At 47.7% G+C, this 22,861-nt stretch overlaps 1 protein-coding gene across 5 annotated transcripts; it reads right to left on the bottom strand.

The window, feature by feature from the left end:
* Nucleotides 1–13,023: 13,023 nt before the first annotated feature.
* LOC138814633 (uncharacterized protein ZSWIM9-like) lies at nt 13,024–22,846 on the bottom strand. Of its 5 annotated transcripts, none has more exons than XM_070003743.1 (5): nt 22,759–22,846; nt 22,041–22,182; nt 21,024–21,307; nt 18,628–18,940; nt 13,024–15,337 (listed from the first exon to the last, which is right to left on the bottom strand). In XM_070003743.1, exons 1-5 carry the CDS (start codon nt 22,764–22,766, stop codon nt 13,637–13,639), a joined length of 2,448 nt encoding a protein of 815 aa, XP_069859844.1. In that variant the 5' UTR covers nt 22,767–22,846; the 3' UTR covers nt 13,024–13,636. The 5 variants fall into 5 exon arrangements, with proteins under 5 accessions (XP_069859844.1, XP_069859860.1, XP_069859852.1 ...); XM_070003759.1 differs by lacking the exon at nt 22,759–22,846 and adding an exon at nt 22,559–22,623; XM_070003751.1 differs by lacking the exon at nt 22,759–22,846 and adding an exon at nt 22,555–22,608.
* Nucleotides 22,847–22,861: the final 15 nt, after the last annotated feature.

Genomic DNA, 22,861 nt, shown 5'->3' with positions numbered 1-22,861 from the left:
TTTCCAACCAAAAGATGTAAAGCAGTAGACTGGAAACAAAACAAAACAACAAAAAAAAACCCAGAACCTCATCTGGGTTTTGTTGGTTCCCAGAAACTCTTCACACAAAGAAAAATAAATTCAGAGCTAAAGGATCGACAAAGCCTTCATGCAAATACACCTTGCAAGAAGGCCAGAGTAGCCACATTGTTATCTGATAAAGTACACTTTTCATTAAAATCAGTACAAAGAGACAAGTAAGACCATCATATATTAATAAAGGACACGATTTACAAAGAGGAAATAATAGTGGATAATATTTATGCACCAAACCTTGAAAGACATAAATACATTAAACAAATACTCTTAGCCTCAGGGAACCTGATAGACCTCAACACAATAGTGGGAAATTTTAACACTTTACTTTCAACAAAGCGTAGGTCAACCAAACAAAAATCAGCAAAAAACCTTCTGAATTAAATGATTCCATTATTCAAATGGACATAGAAGACATCTAGAAGCATTTCAACAACCACACCACTCACACTCTTCTCAGCAGCACATGGAACATTTTCCAAAATTAACCATATTCTAGGACACAAAGTCAGCCTGAGCAAAAACAAAAGGATGGAGATAACTCTTGGCATCTTATCTGACCACAATTAAATTAAACTGCTCCTAAACAACAGAACACTTTAGAAGACACTCAAACATACAGTGACTGTTTAACACATTACTGAACAACAGGTGGAAATTCACTGAAAAATATACCACTTCATACCAGACACTCTGGGTGCAGGAAAAGCAGTACTGAAAGTTCTTAGTGTACATTGTACACATATAGACAAGACAAACAGTGTGAGTAAATAATCTCATGCACATCAAACCCCAAACAACGAGATGGAGATAGATAGTAAAGAACAGGTGATAAATAAATTAACTAGAGACTAAAAGCACACTTCACATGAAATCAACAAAACAAAAAGCTGCTCTTTTAGAAAAAAATTAATAAATTTAACAGACCACTATTTCATTAATGAAGAAGAGACTCTAATCAACAAAATTAGAGATGCTAATCGAAACTGCAAAAATCAACCAGGAAGTCCAAAGGATAATGAAGGACTCCTTCAAAACTTACACTCTAACAATCCAGGAGAAAATGTATGCAAACTGCCTCAGCTGTACCAAGATAAAAACAATTTGAACAGGCCCATAATACCCAATTAAATTGAGGAAATAATCAGCAGATTTCCAACAAGGAAAATCCCAGGAACCAGGGGATTCATGGCTGATTCTGTAAGACTTTTCAAGTTGAACTAACAGTGGTACCCATCAAACATGTCCATAAACTAGAAGCAAAAGGATCATGTTCAACTCATAGGATCAGAGAGTGGAGATCTCTGAGTTCCCTCGCCTTCCTTCCTTATTCAGACTTGCTTTCAATTTTCCCCATTTAGGACAACGTGAACTGTAGGTTTATCATGCATAAGCTCTGTGATGTTGAGGAATGCCCCATTTTCTTCCTAATCCCTTCAAGGCTTTTTAAAAAATGAAGCGATGTTAAATTTTGTCAAAGTCTTTTTGTGCATGTATCAATATGATCATGCTACTTCTGTAGTCTTTTTTTTTTTTTGCCAGTCCTGGGGCTTGAACTCAGGGCCTGAGCACTGTCCCTGAGTCTCTCTTTGCTCAAAACTAGCACTCTACTGCTTGAGCCTTAGCACCACTTCTGGCTTTTTCTGTGTATAGGGTACTGAGAAATCAAACCCGCGCTTCATGCATGCTTCGCAAGCTCTCTTCAACTAAGCTACATTCCTAGCCATACTTCTGTATTCTTCAAAAAATGTTTTTGAGGGGTGAAGTTAATGTTAGGGATCTCAGAACTTGTTTCTTTGTTTTTTTCAATTTTTTTATTGTGACTGAGTGGTTACATAATTTCCCAAATTTCACAGTATTGTGGGTTAGTGATGCTTAGTTAAAGTCACAAACACATTCTAACTTTCATGGGGCAAATTGTCTATCATGGTCTATAACATTTATGAGTTCTATGAGCTTTGCAATACAGTTATTTCTTCTGCATTGGGTGATATGTACATTTCTTTTGTTTTGCATAGCATCAGCTATTCCCTCTTTCCGACTTGTTCCCTCCCTCCCATCGCTGCCATTGTGTTGCTTAGTTCATTTTGGTCAATGACCAGTGCAGCTGATGGGTCCCGCTGTTGTATGTTTTTCCCTGATTCCCTCTAGTTCTGTGCTGTCCTCCTGTTTTCCCTCCAGTGTGCACATATATACCATATATGTGATCAGCAGCATGGGGTTACTTAGTAGTGATTCGACCAGATGAGTGGAAGTCCTTTGTTTCTTAAGTCCTGTGAATTTTGTCATATCACCTAACATTTTGGATTTAACATCCACTTATCAGGGAGACCATGTGCTGTTTGTCTCTTTGCACTTGGCTTACCTCACTCAATATGATTTCTTCTAGCTCCATCCATTTCTCTGAAAATGCCATTATTTTGTCCTTTCTAATGGCTGCATAATATTCCATTGTGTATAGATACCACAATTTTTGGATCCATTCATCTGTGGTGGGACATCTGAGTTGTTTCCATATCCTGGCTATTGTGAACAGTGCTGCAATAAACATAGAGGTGCATGTGTCCTTGTATACTGGTTCCTGTTGTTCAGGATAGATGCCTAGAAGTGGTATGACTCGGTCATAAGGGAGGTCAATCGTTAGCTTTCCAGACTGTTTTCCAAAGTGGTTGTATAACTGTACATTCCCACCAGCAGTGTAATAGGGTTCAAAACTTATACTGAAATAAGATGGAAAAATCTAGCAGAAATGTATAGAAACTGCCTAAGCTGAACCAAGATGTTATAAATGACTTAAACAGGCCCCTAAAATAGAATGAAATAGAGGAAGTATTCTGCGGTGTTCCAACAAAGAGAAGCCCAGTTCCTGAGTGATTCATGACTGAGTTCTGTAAGACTTTCAAAGTTAAACTAATACTAGCATTAAATAAACTTTTCCATGAAGTAGAAGCAGATGGATCGATTCCAAACTCACAGCATAAGATTGTGAAGAATGTGATTCCCTTACCTCCTTCCTTCCTTCTTCAGTCTTGCTGTCAATTTCTCCCCACTGAGGCCAGAATGAACTATAGATGTATCATACAGCCTTTGTGAGGTTCAGGCGTGCCCTTCTCCTAGTCCCTTCAGGGCTTTTATTACGATGTGATGTTGAATTTTGTCATAGGCTTTTTTGAACATATGTTGATATGATCGTGTTACTTCTGTTCTCTTTTTAAAATGTTTTTGTGGGGAGCAGTCAAGGTTAGGTTTGATATCAGATCATCTCTTTAGGTGTTGTATTACTGATATGTGCTTGCTTTATTTTATTTTAATTGAATTATGTGTGAGTAGTTGTACAAGGGAGTTGCTTTTCCACAAAGCAGTATATGAATACAATGAGTCTTGATTAATGTCACTACTGTCTTCAATCTCCCCCATCTGTGGTACAATATTTGTGAGTTCCTCTGCTTTTGATTTAATGAGGTTTGAGGAGCCTTAGTGTTTGTTCCTTTTTAAAGCCCTACAAGTCTTCAGCACTATGTCTGGTCTTGGGTTTTCTTTTTGGGGACATTGGTATTTTTTAATTTCTAATGAGAATATATTTTAAAATTTGTTATTACAAAGGTGAGATACAGGGACTGGGAATATAGTTTAGTGGTAAAGTGCTTGCCTAGCATGCATGAAGCCCTGAGTTTGATTCCTCAGTACCACATAAACAGAAAAAGCTAGAAGTGGTGCTGTGGCTCAAATGGTAGAGTACTAGCCGTAAGCAAAACAGACTCAGGGACAGTGCTCAGACCTTGAGTTCAAGCCCCAGGACAGGCAAAAAAAGGTGATGTTCAGAGGGGTTTCTGTTTCATCTATCAGGCAATGAGTACATTTCTTTCTGGTCAGTGTCATCCTTTCCCACACTCTCCCTGTTCATTGCTGCCTTTGTTCACCCTTTGTCCTCCATTTTGGGGAGATTATTACTATTTCAATCTCCTTGCACATTACAACTGTACAAGTTGTTTATCTTCTCCTTGTTCAATTTTTGGTAGATTTTGTTATGTATTCAAAATGTATCAAAGGTGGACACTAGTGGCTCACATCTATAATGCCACCTGCTTACAAGGTTCAGATCTGAGGATCACAGTTCAAAGCCATCCAAACAGGAATGTCCATGATATTCTGATCTCCAGTTAACCAGCAAAAGAGCCAGAAATGCAGCTGGGTTCAAGTGGTAGAGCTCCATCCTTGAACAAAAAGAAGCTCAGGGATTAACCCAGGCTATGAGTAGAAGCTCCAGGATCAGCACAGAAACAAAGAAACAAGAACATCAACAACAACAAATAAAAAAAAACCTTACAGAAAGGCTCCTGATACAATAATAATAAAAGAGAGGAAATAATAATAAAAGAGCTGAGCCTATGAAAGTAGAATTTCCCTGCTATCAAAACATGGTAAAGACACTATCAGTATCAGGAAAAATAGAAAAATAAAGAAATGTATTTGATATAACACACATCCAAAAGTCTTGAGAAATACCTATAATATATTAGAAAGATCCCACATGATGAGTAAGTTGATTTCACTCTAAGGATGAAACTAGTTCAATACCCACAAACAGTAAATATGAAAGTCCATAAATATAATGAGGATTAAAACTTATCCGGGGCTGGGAATGTGAGTTAGTGGTAGAGTGCTTGCCTAGCATGCAGGAAGCCCTGGGTTCAATTCCTCAGTACCACATAGAAAAAGTCAGAAGAGGTGCTGTGGCTCAAGGGGTAGAGCACTAGCCATAAGACAAAGAAGCTCAGGGACAGTGCTCAGGCCCTGAGTTAAAGCTCCAAGACTGGGAAAAAAAAATCAACAATGGAGCCAACAACAATAGAGGTTTATGAATAGGAAAAATATCAGGAGAAATAGACTTCACGCCAAGTCAAATGTCCAGTGGTGGGATTCTAGGTTTCCAGTGCATCAGCCAATGAGTGAAATCATCAGATACTGAGTTTGAGTCCAGAAAGAAAGAACTAACCAATGTACAATGGCCTCTAATATAGACAGGGCCCTGTTCCTCAGGACACTTTTCCAGAAAGTCCAATGGTTACAGCTGTATATCCAGAGGCTTAGTCTCTCCACAACACTATCCTGGAAGGTCCAATTTGTTGTATGAATCCACAACACTGATCTTCTCTATTGTGTCTCCGTGCTAAGCTGCTTATCATGGAGTATAGTCATGGAGTTTGGAGGACCTAAGAATAAATATGTCATTGCCTATATCTTTTTGTCATTGGCATTATCCTGCTTTGTCATTGGCTGTATCCTTTGTCATTCTGTAATCCTGCTGTCATTCACTGCATACTGCTTTGTCATTGGCTATGTCCTACTTCCTCATTAGCTGTATCCTGTTTCCTCACTGGCTGTATGCTGTTTCCTCATTGGTTGTATCCTGCTCTGTCATTCATACGATAAATACCTTATAACAAACATTACTGTTTATAGAAGTAGAATGCAAGGGAGAAAACGACTGTATAGCAGGTATCTTTATAAAAACACAAACAAACTAGGCCCCAGTGGCTCATGCCTATAATCCTAGCTACCTGGGAGGCTGAGATCTGAGGATCACAGTTCAAAGCCAGCCCTGGCAGGAAAGTCCATGAGACTCTTATCTCTAAATAACCACCAGAAAACCAGAAGTGCTGCTGTGGCTCAAGTGATAGAGCACTCGCCTTGAGCTGAAGAGCTGAGGGACAGTGTCTCTTCAAGCCCCACGACGGACAAAGGCAAAAACAAAAAACACAAACAAGTGGTTAATTTTCACAGTTTACAGAAAAGACGTTCTTTTTATCCCAACAATTACATTTTAAGCAACTAAACTATAATATACAGAAAATATATTCTGAGCAAGTTAAATAAAAAATATATGCTTAGCAAAATATATTTTAGGCAACTAAACAATTTAGATAGAAATACATTCTTTTTATCCCAGCAATTATATTTTAAGTAGCTAAAGCTTTTATGCAAACTCACACAGAAGAGTAAATTCACTAAGACTTCAAATCTTCAATGTTTAATGGACCTAGAATAAATCATGTTAAGTGATGTAAACCAAGCTCAGAGAGACAACTGATTCATATTTTCTCTCAAATTTGGAAGCTAAATGTATAATACACTGGGACCTGATAAATTATGCAGGACTCCATGCATCCACACACAAAGAAGGATACCTTTAGGAGAGGAAACAAAAAGCTCAATGTCTGTTCACTTCTGATCATATAAAATAACATTCATCATAGCTGGGTGCTGGTGACTCACATATGTAATCTCAGGAAACTGAGATATGAGGATTACAGTTCAAAGCCAGCCCAGTCAGAAAAGTCCCTAACACTCTTATCTCCAACTAACCACCAGCAAACCAGAAGATGAGCTGTGGCTTAAGGTAATAGAGTGCTAGCCTTAGCAGAAAATGCTCAGGGACAGCACCCAGGCCCTGAGTTCAAGCTCCATAACCAAGAAAGAAAAAAAATCAAAATAAATTCCAGAATATGGAAACAAGAGGAATTTTGTTGTTGTAAAACAACAATAACAAGAAGACTAGGCAGTGGTAGCTCACAACTATAATCTGGCTCCTCAGGAGGCTGAGCTCTGAGCATCATAGTTCGAACCCACCCAGACAAGAATGTCCATGAGACTATTAATTTCAATTAACCACCAGAAAGCCAGATGAGGTGCTGCGGCTCAAAGTGGGACAGTGCTGTCCTTGAGCAAAAAGACTCAGGGCCAGGCCCTGAGTTCAAGGCCTACAATCAACCAAAAAAGAAAAAGAAACGAAAGGAAAACTCATTGTTTAAAAATGACAGCATATGCTGATCACATGTATGGTGTATATGTGTACACCATTATATGTTATAGACTGTGATAGACAATTTGCTCCAGGAAAGTTAGAATGAACTTGTGACTTTAAATGAGCATCATTATTCCACAATACTGTGAAATTTGGGAAATTATGTAATCACTTAATCACAATTAAAAAAAAAAAAAAAGAACCTCGGGGAAGGTAGGGAGGGAAGGGATGGTAGGGGGAAAACAATGGAGGGGGTAACAATGCTCAATAGGAAGTGTACTCATTACCTTGCTCATGTATCTGTAACCCTCTGTATAGTATCTTTACAATAAAAAATTTTTTTTAAATGACAGCATATATGAATTTAAACACTTCAATTATTTTTCCATGTACACTAGTAGACTCTTCCCTACTCTTGAACAAAATTGTCCACTGTCCAATAGCCACTACGTGCTTTTTTGGAATTTTTACTTTTTATTGTTATTAAAAAGTGATGTACAGAGGGGCTAAAGTTACTTAACAGGTAATGAGCACATTTTTTTTTTGTCAGTCATGGGGCTTGAACTCTAGGCCTGAATGCTGTCCCTCAGCTAAAGGCTAGCGCTCTACCACTTGAGCCACACACCATTTCCAATAAGTACATTTCTTTTAGGACAAAGTCACCTCTTCCTTAACTCTATCCCAGTTTTTCCATCCTGTCCCACTTCCCCTTCCTACCTACAAGTTGTATGGTTCATTTACAACGTAGTGTCTAGTGAGGATCACTGCTGCATTTGTTCCCGCTTTGTCCCTCTATTTCCACACCAGTGGATGCTTCCTGACCAGGGGTCATTCTCATCAAAGAAAGGGAAAGGGTTATTTGGAAAGAATGTTATTATTCTTCATGAGGAAAAAGGGGACATGGTTGGGTAGCATGATGACAAAGTACAAACTATCACCTCCAACACTGGGATTTTCACCACTGTGTAAAAGAAAGAAAAGTCCATGGTGTTGATGGAGCAAGAGAAAAACGCCAAACAGCTGACCAGCAGCAGGATGGTGTGGGTGACCTTGTTCTCAGGTGCCAGCTGGGAGGCAAGATTTGGGCCTATGGATGTGCCCGGTAGACTATGGATGTGCTGTTGGTAGAGAAGCATCACCATGTAGAGCCTGGTGGCAATCATGAGGATTACAAACACAAGATCTCAAGACCCTAAAATACACATGTAAACCAGGTACTGGTGGCTCACTCAGAAGGCTGAGATCTGAGGATCCAGGTTCAAAGCCAGAACAGGCAGGAAAGTCCGTGAGACCCTTTTCTCCAATAAACCACCAGAAAATCGGAAGTGGTGCTGTGGCTCAAGTGGCAGAGCGCTAGCCTTGAGCTGAAGAGCTGAGGGACAGCACCCAGGCCCAGAGTTCAAGCCCCACAAACGACAAGGAAAAAAGAAATCCAAACAAATCACATGTAATACCACAATTCTTCAATCTGTTGAGTAGGACAATATGCATTGGAAAACCTAGAATCAATAACACCAAAATTGCTTTTGTCTTTCATAGTCTTCATGACTGGGACATACCAAAAGAAGAAGAGGGGAAAATACACACTCAAAACTTAGATTTAAGCCACTGGGCATGGGTGGAGCTGATGGTGATGGTCTGAAATGCACTCAGGAGTGAGGTGGTACAGATGGAAAGCGCCTGGGTGGCTCTGAAGAGGTACAACACCGCCTTGCAGCCCATATCAGCCAGAAAACGCTGGACTCCATAGGATTAGAGCAGGGAGTTCTCTGTGACAGTGACGCACAGATGGGCTATGAAGAAAATACCCCACATGTATTCACCCCCAAACATCATTAATGGTGTTTGTGATGTCTGATATATAGATCAGGCAATTGGTCAGTTCAGGAAAAAATCATTGCATGAAATGATCAATTCATTTGAAATTGAGCTTCAGGAAGAATATGCAGAAGATGAAATTGTTTCAGGCCCAGCGGTAGCACCTGTGGAATGGGATCCCAAGGGTTCCCGAGGATCTTAGAAGACAGAAATGGCTGAGATTACAGGAGGGAAACTTTTCCTTATACTTTGTTCCTAGTGCCTTAACTAGGGCCTATGTGAATCACAAATTTGCATGTTACAAGGCATTTTCTTTGATCTTCAGATTTTATTGTGTGTGTGTAAGAGACAGAGAGAGAGGGAGGGAGGGAGGGAGAACTCCTGGGGCTTGATCCCAGGGCCTAAGTGCTATCCATGAGCTTTTTTTTTTTTTTTTTTTTTGAATTGTTGTTCAAGGGTAACAGCTCCTCTTCCATCTTTATGCAGGTGGACTTGAACTGTGTTCCCTAGATCTCAACTTGCTGAGTAGCTAGAATTATCAGATGTGGAAATACCCTCCTGCACTTCCTAATGACTGGATAAAGCATTGTATTAACCTTGTTTTTATTTGAGCATGGCCCTGATCTTTTTTTTTTGTCAGTCATGGGGCCTGAACTGTGGGCCTGGGCTCTGTCCCTGAGCTCTTTAGCTCAAGGCTAGCGCTCTACCACTTGAGCCATAGCACTACTTCCAGCTTTTTCTGCTTATGTGGTGCTGAGGAATCGAACCCAGGGCCTCATGCATGCAAGACAAGCACTCTACCACTGAGCAACCTTCCCAGCCATGGCCTTGATATGAAATAAAATCAATATAGTGTGACCAAATGATGGAATGCAAGTACATTTCCGGAAGTAAATAACAAAAAGAAAACCTACACAAAATAATTGTACAAACGAATCCTACACTATGATAAAACACAGGCAATGGAACAGATTGATTCAATCTAGGTTTCATATCACACATTTTCCCTCTGCAATTATCCTAGAACTAGACAATTGAAAAATACAGGAGTATTTCAATAGTTCCAGGAAATCTACCATGAGATAGATTCAGCATGGGTAAGTGATGGACATCATTATGCAGAAATGGTAAGGTTATTGTTAAAATGATTTAAAAAACACACTACAATGTTCAGAGCATCTTATCTGTAGGTAATGAAAAATTTCCATTGAGGTTGGATGAATAAAGTCATCTGCTGTCAACTGCTATTTGGAGAGTTTGATTGTGAATAATGAGTTAACAAAGGTGAATAAATGAGCAGTGGTACTTGGTTGACACTCTGTAGAAAATGAGCTATGCAACTTGTGGGTAGCACCAGGATGGAAAAACTGGGAGAGAGTGAAAGAAGGGGTAACATTGTCCAGAAAAAAATGTACTCATTACTTGACTTAAAGAATGTTAGCCCTGCTGGGCGCCAGTGGCTCATGCCTGTAATCCTAGCTACTCAGGAGGCTGAGATCTGAAGATCACGGTTCAAAGCCAGCCCGGGCAGGAAAGTCGTGGTTTATCGCCAATAAACCACCAGAAAACCAGAAGTGGTGCTGTGGCTCAAGTGGTAGAGTACTCTCGCCTTGAGCTGAAGAGCTCAGGGACAGCGCCCAGGCCCAGAGTTCAAGTGCCACAACCAATAAAAAAAAAAGTTAGCCACATTGTACATCATCTTTATAATAACTATTTAAAAACTAAAATGAGAAAAAGTGGGACAGGGCCCAGGCCTGGAGTTCAAGCCCTATGACCAACACCAAGGGAGGGAGGGAGGGGGGGGAGGGAGGAGAGAGAGAGAGAGAGAGAGAGAGAGAGAGAGAGAGAGAGAGAGAGAGAGAGAGAGAGAGAGAGAGAGAGAGAGAGAAGGGAGGTGAAGGGGGTGGGGGAGAATCGCAGGAAAGTCTGTGACTTCTTATCTTTAATAAACCATAAAAAGTCTGGAAATAAAGCTGTGGCTCAAATGGTAGAGCATTAGCCATGGGCATAAAAGTGCTCAAAAAGCATGAACAGCTTTCATGCTCTTAATTCAAGCTCCAGGACCAATAAAAACATAACAAAAGATTTCAGTAGATCACTCTGTAATATCAAATTTCTTTTTTTTTTTTTTTGGTCTGGTCGTGGGGTCTGAACTCTGGGCCTGGGCACTGTCCCTCAGCTCTTCAGCTCAAGACTAGCGCTCTAACCACTTGAGCCACAGCCCCACTTCCAGCTTTTTTCTTTTTTGCTTATGTGGTGCTGAGGAATCGAACCCAGGGCCTCAAGCATGCAAGGCAAGCACTCTACCACTGAGCCACCTTCCCAGCCCCTGAAATAAAATTTCTTAGGGTTTTTCAGGGTTACTGTCGATAAACTCAGTCTACAAAACATTTAGGTTTCTGGACCAGGATGAAAGTATGTTTGCAACTCCATGTCAAATCACATGTTTAGCAGAAAAATATTGTAAAGTTGGTGGAAAAGGGATAATGAAAAGTATTCCAACTTCTTCCTCTCTAGGTTGGGTCCAGCCCAGCTGCATTTGCTCAGCTAGGACTGTGTAGCAGGCTCCTCATGATAGGGCCTCTCCCAGGAGACATTATGTCTCCTGCTGCCTGGCTGGCCTTGTTTACTGGGCATCACTCTGATGCCCCCACAGGAGCTGTAAACTGCTTTTCCCAGGTGCCAAAGGAAGCTCTTGGAGAGTGTATTAAGTTGATTAATTAGAGGAACAGAATTACCGTTTTAAGATGTGTTTTTTCCAAGTCAAACTCATCAGAAAGTAAACTTCAGGATGTGACTGGTTATTAAAAGTTGGTTCTCACAGCTGTGGATACATCCTGAGCTCTCTGCCTTCCCCACTGGGACCTGGAGCTACCTGTGACCCCATCTCCTGGCTTTCCAGAGAATAGGTTCTAATGGGCACAGTGTGAGGGGCTCAAGGACCCCACAGCACGGGGGTCAGTCTTAGTTCTAAGGAATAGGGTATATTAGAATGTTTTCTCATTTCTAAATCTCTGGCAGATTTAAATGGCTATAAAGTTGTACTCCTGCATGCCTGGAATGCCCAGGAGGTGGGGATCTGAGGATCATAGTCCCTGAGATTATTATCTCCAATTAACCACCACAAAGCCAGTCTGGAGTGAAAAAACTCGGACAGTCCCCAAGCCTTGAGTTCAAGTCCAAGGTCTGGCATACACAGAAAATATGGGTATGTCTGCAATCTAAATAAAACAAACAAACAAAAAAACTAATCCTACATAATAGATTTTTTTAACTTTTAATATGCAAAAATATGTACTTCTAAGGTTAATATCCCTGTTTTCCCTGCCTAGTGAGAGCCATATGGCTTTCCTTCTTCATTTTGCCAATATGCTGGTTTGCTAACAGATGCTAAGGCTTATATATAAGCTTATGATGACCACCTTTAATCTAGATTGTAGTTGTTAGCTGGGGCCTCCTTGGTCCTCCTGTTGAGAAAAACCCCAAACTTTAAAATATTATATTTCTATTTAATTATTTGTAGAAAGGACTTGCCATTCTATCAAGCTGTTTATGAAAACAATATGTCTCCACTGATGTCCTCTTAAGATTTTGATTGACAGCTTTGGTGGGTGGGACCAAAGAGCATTTGGTCTGCCTTAGTCATCCATGTCCAGTGTAAAAGATGAAGAGGAAAACCAGGCCATCACACACGATGGGATCTTCAAGGTCAGTGGAGCTGGTCTTTGACTCCTCAAATGACTCCTCACACTTGACAGCCTCGTCTTTTACCTTGAAACCTTTTCACTGCTATTCAGTGTGCCCCACAATCAATGCTACTCTATCAGAGAACTTTCTAGAAATTCGGATCCCTACACGTATCCTCTGAATGCTACTCTACCTGGACAAGAGGCCTTTAATGTACGTGAGACTCCCCATGGATTCTCTAAGTTGCTACAGACTGAAGTCCCCTTTGTCAGGTATAACTGCAGGAAGCTCCATGGGAGCCGTGGAGATGGTTTACTCCAGAAATCTCATGGGGGCGAGGGGCCAGCCAAGCAAGGACCAGATTGCCATGTGGTCCTCACATCTGCACTGGCCCAGGTGGTTTCCATGCGAAGCCCTTTGCAACCTTGGCAGATTTCATAGGTCAGGACAAGGGTCAAGGGCACGAGCTGTGAAGTTGCCACGTTGGGCACTGGCCCAGGCAGGGACGGTGTGGCACCTCCCTCCACTCACCTGGCCCCAGGAATCCTGGCTGACGGGAAGGAGGGAATCTGAGCTGTCTCTCTTTTCCTTGGCCTGTGGTTCTTCCACCCTCCCCTAGAAGCTATGAACTCAGCACAGAGACCAAAATAATACTGATTTATTCCAATCGCGAAGCACAGTAGTTCAAAGAATTCCCTTCCCCAGAAGTCTCTGCTTCAAACAAACCGCCAGTGTCCTCTCCCTCCGCCGGGGGGAGAAAAAGGAGGCAAAATCTCAAATCACTGCTCATTCCTCCCCAGTCCGTCTCCTTTTCAAAATTTTCCCCTCTGCATTTCCCCTCAAGTGTCAGCTCCTGATTCCTGTTGCCATTGCTCTCCACCCCTTTCATCTCCAGTACTTGTCCTTCTCCCTCTTCTGGCTAGACAGCCTGTTCACCCCGCCACGCTGCACAGCCCAGTGCCCCCCATCCCGGCTCTGCCCCTTTCCTGCCTGCCTTCCTCCAGCACCACGTCGACCCTTTCTCTTTGGCCCCAGGAAGTCCTTGGAGGCATCCGGACCATCGCACTTCCCTCGGCTGGGGATCGTGGAGACCATGTGCTCTGGGGGGAGGGAGAGGTCACTGACCACCGTCTGCTCTTGTGGCCTTGGATCCGGAGGAGGTGGCTGGCTGAGAACTGGGGTCCGGCCGTTTTCTTTGGGATGGACGGACACCCTCCCTCCGCGGCGCGGGGCCGAGAGGTGGTGGGGGGGTCAGAGCGCCGGGGCCTTCCCCCAGCAATCCCTGAGCAGGTCGGCGTGGAACAAGGGTGCGCCGGTGAGCAGGCGGGCGGCGAAGAGGTGGCGGCAGGGCAGGCGGCGAGCGGCATAGATGGTGCAGCTGCAGTGCGTCAGCGCGCGGTCCAGCACGAAGTCGGAGCTGCCGTCCTTGAGGGCGAAGCCGGCGCCGGTCCAGTGGAAGCTCTGCGCGCCGTGCTGCCGGGCGAACGCCAGCTCCTCAGCCACCAGGTCGGCCAGCTCGGGCCCGCAGGCGGCTCGGAACCGGGCCAGCGGCTCCCAGTCCGTGGCCTCCTCTTCCAGGGGCTCGCCGGGCCTCTTTGGTTCCTGGCCGGCCTCGCCACTGCCGCCGCTGCCGACCTGATGCTCGTGCCCCGCGGGCCCGGGGTCCGCGTCCACACCGCCGCCGTCCTCCTCGGCCGGCTCGGCCCCTGCCGGGTCCCCGCACCCCACCGGCCCGCCGTCTCCGTTCGCCATGTCGCTTGCCTTCGTGTCTCCCAACCGCACCACGACGATGTCCTCCAGGCCTCGCCTCCTCTTTGGCCCCGGCCTCCCCCCGGCCGGCCTCCCTCCGGGCTCCTCTGCGCTCCGGAGCCCTGGCCGCTTCCGGCCCTCCACGCCCCCGGGCCTCGGCTCCCCGGGCTCCTCCTTCACGTGGACGCCACTCCCCGGACTCCCTTCCCGGCTGCCCCGTTCGCCCAGGGCGGCTTTGAGCTCGGGTCCCGCACGGGGCTCCGGCCGGGGCCCCCGCCAGTCCCTCACCTCGGGCCCCCCCTCCCTGCGGGCGCCCCTCACCTGGTTCTCCAGTCGCGCCCCCTTCCAGTCTCTGGCCAGCGGCCCCTTCCCCTTGTCAGCGTCCCCGCGCGGCCGGCGGCTGGGGCCGGACTCGGGGCCCGGCGGCCCGGGTGGCTCGGCCGCCTCGGGCGCGGCGTCATCGGCCGCCTCGCGGGCCGCGTCGGCCCACTGCATGGCCACCAGGTCGCGCAAGCACTGGGCCACGCCGTGCGGGGGGCTGAGGCGGCGCAGCAGGCGGCGGCGGTGGCCGTGCACCAGCGCGAACGAGTCGAGGTCGCGCGCCGCCTCGTAGGCGCGGAAGTGCACCCACAGGTCGTGCCGTGGCGCCCAGTTGTGCTCGAAGTAGCGCACGAAGGCGGGCGGCGCCTGCGCGCGCAGCTCGGCCAGTGCCTCGCTGTAGGCGGCGTAGGACGATGCCCCCGCCAGGCGGCAGAGCAGCGGCCAGAGCCCCGGGTCCTCGCGGCTGGCACCGCCCAGCTCCTGCGCCTTGCTGAAGAGCGTCTCCAGGCCCTGTGCGCGGCAGATCTGCACGCGGGCGCAGGGCAGGAGCTGGCGCACGGCGCGCAGCTGCCCGGCCACCTCAGGCCCCGCGATCAGGCAGCGCACGCGGCCCTTGATGTCGGGCGCGCTCTGCAGCAGCGACGCCAGCGCGAAGCGCAGCAGGCTGGGCGTGCCGGGCCGGGCCACACAGCAGGCCGCCTGCCGCGCGCGCCCCGCGCTGTCCACGCACAGCACTGACACCAGGTCCAGCGCTCCCTGCAGCCCCGGCAGCCGGTCCACCAGCAGCAGGCGTGGGAAGCGGCGCAGCAGCGCACGCGTGCGCGACGTCAGGAAAAACACGGTCTCCACGGCCGCCTGGTCCTCTACGAACACCAGCTTCACCTGTGGGCGGGGCGAAGGTCACACAGAGGTCAAGGGACACCCGAGGTCAGGGAGAGTTTTGAAACAGGGTCAGGGATGGGTCTACCTGACTGATCCCTTCCTTGGTGATCAGGACCTGAAGGGGGTAGAGGGTGCCTGCCCAAACCATCCCTGGATGGGCAGAGGTCAAACAGAAATTAGGGACGTGGGGGGTGCACATCCCTAGATGGTCAGAGGTCAAGGGGCAACCAAAGGTCCGGGTGCGCTCATCCCTGGCCTTGAGCAGTCAGACAAGGTCAGGCAAGGGTCAGGCGGTGCTCACCCTTGCAAAAATGAGCCTGCACTTTCCCCTATGACCGGCAGGGGGCAGTGTGGGCACCAGTGGCTCACATCTGAACTCCTAGCTACTCAAGACACTGAGATCTGAAGATATAGCTTCAAAGACAGCCCAGGCCGGAAAGTCTGTCAGATCCTTATCTCCAATGACGTTTGCTGTGGTTCAAGAGGTAGAACACTAGCCTTTACCACAAAAGCCCAGGGACAATGCCCAGGCCCTCAATTCAAGCCCTGGGGGCTTGTGCCCAAGCATGTATGCAGGCACACACACATGAACCCGCGCTGCTTAATCTATGGCAATTTGTCCCACAGTAATAAGAAAAATTACCCAGAGGTCATTAGGGATCCAGCCCTGCAGAAAAGCTAAGCAACAGTGAAGGCCCCAAGTTCAAGCCCCAGGGCTGACTCATATACATACTCAAACGCACACTCACACAAAGATCTGTCTCCTCACAAAGGTACTAAGCAGCCAGAGGCTGAGACTCCCAAAGCCAGACCCTGTGAGAGCTGACTCACAGTAGTGGAAACAGAATTGGAATCCGATTTAATCATAAATCTCCCCACAAAGCCTTTTGTCATAATCCAACCAAATCCTGTAACTCCATCTTAAAAGCACTGCACCATGCTGAGCTTGCAAAAAAAAAAAAAAAGCAAAACAAAACACCTATTAAAAAGTCTGGTAGAATCCAGAGAGGAAAGATTTTGTCTTCCTAGCCCAGAAATCATATATTCAGTACTCCAAAGTATATTGAAACTCAATATAGGTCATGAAAACAAAAATCTGGTAAATTTATCGCTGAATGAGTTAACAATATCACCAAGCACTCACCACTGCATCACTTTCTACTAAGAGTTTAATTGAACTGACCCATCTTCAGTTGAGTTCTGGTCTGTCCTATATGGTAGTTCATTTTTCTATGTAGAATGTAAACTATGAAGGGCGTGGTAGCTTTATGCCTGTAATACTAGCTACTTAGGAGACTAAGATCCGGAGGATCATGATTTGAAATCAGCCTAGGCAGAGAAGGCCAGGGGATTTGATCTCTAAAAGAACCAGCAAAAAAGCAGAGCTGGAGGCATGGCTCAAGTGGTAGACCACAGGCCAAGCAAGCAAATGAAGGAAGTGTAAGGTCCAGAGTTCAAATCCTAGTACCGGTGAGAGAAATAAATGGGTGTAGCACATTGGTAGTCTTCATTACTAATAAATAAAAATTCACCATTTAAATATGGGAAAGTTCACATGGTTCAAAATTCAAATATGACTAAGCTGTATTAAAAGCCTTAGTCTCTTTCTTAGTATATGTGGCACCTGCTGGCCTTGACATTTATAATTCCTATTTTCTTATTTTATATGTAATACAGCATAGGATATACAGTGTTTCGCAACTCGCTTTAAGTTAAAAATGCATCTAGGATATTGGACCTCTGTGGCTCACACCTGTAATCCTAGCTGTCACACTTGTAATCCTAGGTGGAGGTAGCGATCAGGAGAATAGATTTGGGGTGGTGGTGTGGGGGGGAGGTCAAGAGATCCTATTTGGACATAAAAAAGCCAGGTGTGGTGGCATCTGTCATCCAGGGCTACACAAGAATTGTAAATAGGAGGATTATGGTCCAGGCTAGCCAGAGCAAAAAGACCCTAACACAAAAATGAATTGAGTTGGGAACACTGCCATGCATGAAGAATCCAGGTACTTCCAGGTGGAGAAATAAAACCATCCTGCCTGCTAGCCAGCCTCCCTCTCCTTTTCCTCCCCTCTCTTCTTGGAGTAAAACAGCAGAGCGACATGCTAACACAACCAGCCTGCTCCAACCTCCACACCTTCTCACTGGCTGCTCACTGCACCTGAAACTCTCCCCATCCCGACAGCAGAATGGGGTTCCCTTTCCTCCAGCTTGTCCTCTCTGCTTCACCACTAGCTCCTCACATGTTCCTTCCCGGACCACTCAAAACAGCACCCTAAACACAATACCAACATTAAATGGCAGCCTTCTATCTGCTCCTCTGGATCATACACTCCTCCCTCCATGGATCGCAGATCATGGCATCCTGGTGCTGAGGTGGGGTGGTGATGGTGTGTGGCCTTGTGCGCATTCATACATTTGTCATTTGGGCATTTTCTATTTGTGTAGGTCACTTTGGAGAAAAAAATTAGATGTTACCTTCCATCTTTATGCAGCCTATAACTTAAGAGGCCAGCTTATCTTATCTGGGTGTGGCTTCTCCCAATAGCACTGCAAGGTGGAACTGGGTATGGTAGCATACTCCTGTAACCCAAGCTATTCACACTGGTGAAGACCTGGGTAAAATTAGCTTGATTCTATTTAAAAACAAAACAAAACAAAAAACCCCAATACAAACAGAAAAGGCTGGGAGAGTGTATTATGTGGTACTGCTTGCCTAACAAATGTACGGAGGCTTTGGATTCCACCACCACTATCAAAACAAAAAACCAAACCAAAACTTAAAAGGTGGTTCCAGCAGGTATCTCTAAGGGAGCCAACTGCCATATAACAGGTGCTTGTCCTGAACACAGGGTTTGGATGCTGTCACTTAGCTTTTTCACTCAAGGCTGGTGCTCTATACTGGAGCCACAGTGCCACTTTTGGTTTTCTGGTGACTCACTGGAGATAAGAGTCTCCTGGACTTTCCTGCCTGGGCTGGCTTCGAACTGTGATCCTCAGATTTCAGCCTCCTGAGTAGCTGGGATGATAGGTCCAGGGGAATTGTCTAGGGGTAAATTGCAGTTCCTTGAAAGGAATTCACTTCCTGGTGCTCATTTCCAGGCCACCCGTGCAAGAGACAAAGTATTCCCAAAGGACAAAAAGCCTGTGGGGGCAGCTGCACTGGACAGGACCAAGGGAGGGCCCATGAGGCTATGGCCCAATAGGTCCATGTTGACTGAATGATGAAGTGATAGATGGGTGGAGGAATGAATGTGAGCCAGGGACCACCTGGCTCCCTCCTCCCCTACCTTGGCCTCAGGGTCGGTGCGGAAGAGCCCCTCGAGCACGTGCAAGGCATCCAGGACCCCGTGGTCAGGACCCTTGCAGTGGGACAGCAGGCGGCGCACATCGGCTGGGGCCACGAACTGCTTGGAGATCTGGTTGGTGACTCGCACGGGCAGGCAGGCGTTGCCTAGCAGGTGCCCGGGGCGGAAGTGGCAGGCAAACTCGTGTGGGCAGGGGGGGTGGGAATGCGTGAGCTGACATTCCGACACCACCAGGCGGTCCCGCAGCGGGCTCAGCTTGACGATGATAAAGGCCGGGCAGCTGGGCTGGGAGGGCCTGCAGGAAAGAATGAGCTCCATCACCCCATAACCCCGCATATGAGACCAGGGGCTCTGTACGTTATGCCAGCTGGGAAAAATAGCTGCCTCAGTTTCCCCATATCGTAATCATCAGCCCTTCTTTTGAGGGCTGTGGTAAGAATGGATACGTAAAACTTGCATGGCTGAGAAAATTCTGTACCTACCACAGCCACCTGTCAAAGTGAACAGAGCCGAGTCTAGTGGCTCCTACCTATAATCCTAGCTAGCACAGGAAGTGGAGACCCAGATGATTAGATGCCAAAAAAACAGGCCATGGGCAGGCTCCCTTCTTAGCAAGTGTGAAGTGTAAGCGCTGAGTTCACAACTTACTACAAAAAAAATCCAAAGTTAATTTTCTTCTAAAAGCGCTAGCGCTACTTCCACTGTAAAAGTTCTGGGGAAGGTGGGGCAGTCTCAGCAGGTAAAGGGAGGGGGAAGGGACAGGTGCTAGAGGTGGTACCGTGCCACCTAGAAAGGGGAAGAATGAGGGCGACACCTTTACCTATGTTCCTGGACCCCAAAACTCATCTCACCCCAAAGGACTTTCCTATCCCAGCACCCACTCTGCTCAGCAACACCCCCTAGACACAGCACCACAGGGTCCAGGCTTCAACACCATTATGGCCTCATCCTCTGCCTTCTTTTACCCTAATTCTCCAGCCTGAGATCTCAGCCTATGTGTGGCCTGTGACACTGGAGAAGCCGAAGTTGGAGCAGCTGGGAAGACTGAGTTACAAGAGCTCATTCCGGATAAAGCAGGACAGGATAGGACAGCACACGCCTGTAACCCAGCTATTCAGGAGGCTGTGATCTGAGGACCCGAGGCTGGAAGCCAGCTCAGGCAGGAAAGCCCATGAAACTCTTCTTTCCAATGAACCAGCAAAAAGCTGGAAGTGGAGCTGTAGCTCACCAGCCTTGAGTGGGAAAAATAAATGAGCCCTCAAGGCCCTGAGTTCAAGCCCCAATACTGGTGCAAAACAAAGCGACAGAAAACCCTGAGATGCTTTTATGTCCCCCCGCTAAAAATGAGGAAACTGAGGCCCAGAAGGGGGGGGGTTGCCTGCTCCATACAACTGACTAGTCCAAAGGCTGAGCACCAACCAGCACGGGTTCTGTGCTCCAAGTTCCTACAACAATTACCACTTAGTTCTGGATTCAGCTATTCAGAGCTCCAGGAGCACATCCATCCTCCCAACGGCTCTGTGACAGTGTGGAAACTGAGGCAAAGACCACTGCCTAAGCTGTATTCATGTAGCCCACCTTGGCTAAGGACTACAATCAGCAGCCTCAAATTCCTACAAGAGTCAGCAAGGAGGGATGGGGAAGGGGTAGCACCCAACACGAGGAAGCAGACAGGTAGAGCCTGGGGAATGAATGGGAGCTCCAAACCTTATCTGATGGGGCGCACATGGGCAGGCACGGATGTCCTTCCCTGTTCAGAGGCAATACTGCCTGAGGAGTGAACCTTGTCTCTCTCGCATTCTCCCCCTTCTCCTCCCTGATAGCTGTAGAAGTGGTCTAATGGTGGTCTTATAGTTTCACCGAAAAAAGATTAAGCCTTAAAAAAATTTTTTTTTGCTTTGGGTGGTACTGGGGTTTAAATTGAGGAGTTGCTTAGGGGAAGGGCTCTACTAGGGTGAGCCCCACCTCCAGCCCTTTTTGCTTTGGTTAATGGTGAGATGGGCTTTTGCTCTACCCTCTTCTCTAGAAGGCTATCAGGGACAGGGGTTCCTATTTACCCTGGCTACAAGTATTATCTATGAGGGATAGTGTTTATGGGTTTTCTTTTTGGCCTTGGTTCTGTTTCACTAGTTCTGTCTCCCTCAGGGCTTCTGTCCAATCTTATTGTCTGGCAGTGTGAGCTCCTCTCCCTCTGCCTTCCAGACTCCTCTCTCATCTCCCTTTCTCAGTAAGGGTCCCCCTTCTAGACACCCAACCTCATTGTAGTGATCATTCTCAAGCAGCCTCTCTGTCCCCTACAAGTGGGTAGGTGGGGCTCACTGCCCTCCCCCGCCCTTTTTTTTCTTCCCACATCAGGGCATAGTCCCAGGGTCACGCACCACGCTGAGGACTGGTCAGGCGAACGCGCATCTTTGCACACCAGCAGCACGTAGCTGTACTTGAGCACGTGGATGAGCCGGTAGAGTGGGGGTGTGCTGGCCCAGGGGCTGCGTGCCACATGTGTGGAACTCTTCACAGAAAAGACCACCAGCCGCTGCTGGCACCACTGGTCGAAGAAGCAGCTGAACTCTGCCCAGGAGAAGAAGGCTTTGTCCAGCAGCTCTTGCTCTTCTTTACCCACCACTGTGCCTTGTGGGGGCTCCGACAACTCCAACCTGGAGTCCTGAGTGGGAAGGTGGAGAAGAGCTGGATGTCAGATCCTTCCTCACCTGGGTCTTAGTATTTGGATTCCTTGTTCTCAGCCTGCCCGATGGGTGCCAGTGCCTCTATACAGGTGGCACTGGAGGCCCACCCAGAATCTCGCCCCATCTGGCTTTTGTGCCAGTTCTGGGCCTTGAACTCAGGGTGTGGGTGCTGCCCTTGAGCTAACTTTGCTCAAGGCTATAGATCTATCACTTGAGCCACAGCTTCACTTCCCACTTTTTTGGTAGTTTCAGTTGGAGATTAGGGTCTCACAGGCTTTCCTGCCTTGATTGGCTTCAAACTGAGATCCTCAGAACTCAGTCTCCAAAGTAGATAGGATTATAGGAGTGAACCAGCAGCCCCTGGCTGTTCCACCCAATCTTTGTTCTTTCAGACCCTCACTTTTCCCTTTTTTAAAGTTGGAATTTAATTCCATTTCTTGGCTACATCTCTCTTGAAGAGACCCCTAAGTACAGGTGAAGTTTCTTTGCCCCCAGATAACCCTGAAACTCAGCTGTGGTGCCTCATAACTTGTAGTGAAGACTTGCGCCCCCCTTCCCCCCCCTCCCGTCCCCACCTCCGAAAACTTCCAGGGCCCAGGTTCGTCTGGAATTCCACCTTCCATGTGCCTAGGCGTGGCTGTCAGCCATCTGCGGCCGTACCCCGCAACCAAGCTGGAACCCCTCAACTCCAGGCCGGAATGCAGGGCGCACCTGTGGCTCCTCCTCTCCAGGAAGCGGCGGCTCCTCCCACATCTGCGACCCTTGGGGTTCTCCAGAATCATCGCTGGCGCCCGCTTCCGGAGAAGCGCTCATCTCCAGGGGTGCTTCCCGCGTCGGGGCGCGGGTCGTTCGCCTGCAGGTGTGGGGGGCCCACTTGTGGGAAATCCAACTCGGAAGTGTCCCCAATACTCGTCTGGGGGGGCACTTCCTCCTAGGACGCACCTCCCCGGGGCCGGGTCGAGTCGCGGCCCCCTCCTCCCGGTCGGAGCTCGCATCCTCCCGGTGCGTCTCCGCTCTAGGCGCGGTCCCGGGGCGCCCGTCAGATGGGGTTCGGCACTCCAGAGCGTGCCCCCGCCACCCCCGTCCGGCTGCACCTTCTCCTCCCTCTCTCCCTCGCGCGGCCCCTTCCGGCGCCGGCCCCCTTCCCCCGAGCTCGCCGCCCCCCCCCTCGGCTCGGCCTCGGCGCCCCCCCAGCCCCGCGCCCCTCCCGCCCCCCCCAACTCACCTACCCAACCCGGAGCGGCTCCCGCCTCCCACAATGCCGTGCGCCGGGGCCAGCCCGGCCCTTGTTCCCGGGATGCTCCGCGCGGCCTCCCGCCTCTCTTCCCGCCATGCTCCGCGCGGCGGTTCCGTCAATCTTTCCTCGGTCCCCGACCAGTCTATTCCCTCTCCCCGCTTCCCCCACCCACCCTGGAACCCGCAGTCTCACCTGCTCATCCTGGGCGAGGGCCGATTCGGGCCCTCTTCCCAGCATGCTGTGCGTCAAGGCCGGCCTCAGCTCCTCCTGTTTTCAGGTTGCCGCTTGCTAGGGA

The sequence above is a fragment of the Dipodomys merriami genome, unplaced genomic scaffold (assembly GCF_024711535.1).
Source record: "Dipodomys merriami isolate MVZ:Mamm:240054 unplaced genomic scaffold, mDipMer1.0.p SCAF_106, whole genome shotgun sequence".
Lineage (NCBI taxonomy): Eukaryota > Metazoa > Chordata > Mammalia > Rodentia > Heteromyidae > Dipodomys > Dipodomys merriami.
Note: the sequence above shows the minus strand (reverse complement) of the source record. Positions and strands in the feature narration are given on the sequence as shown.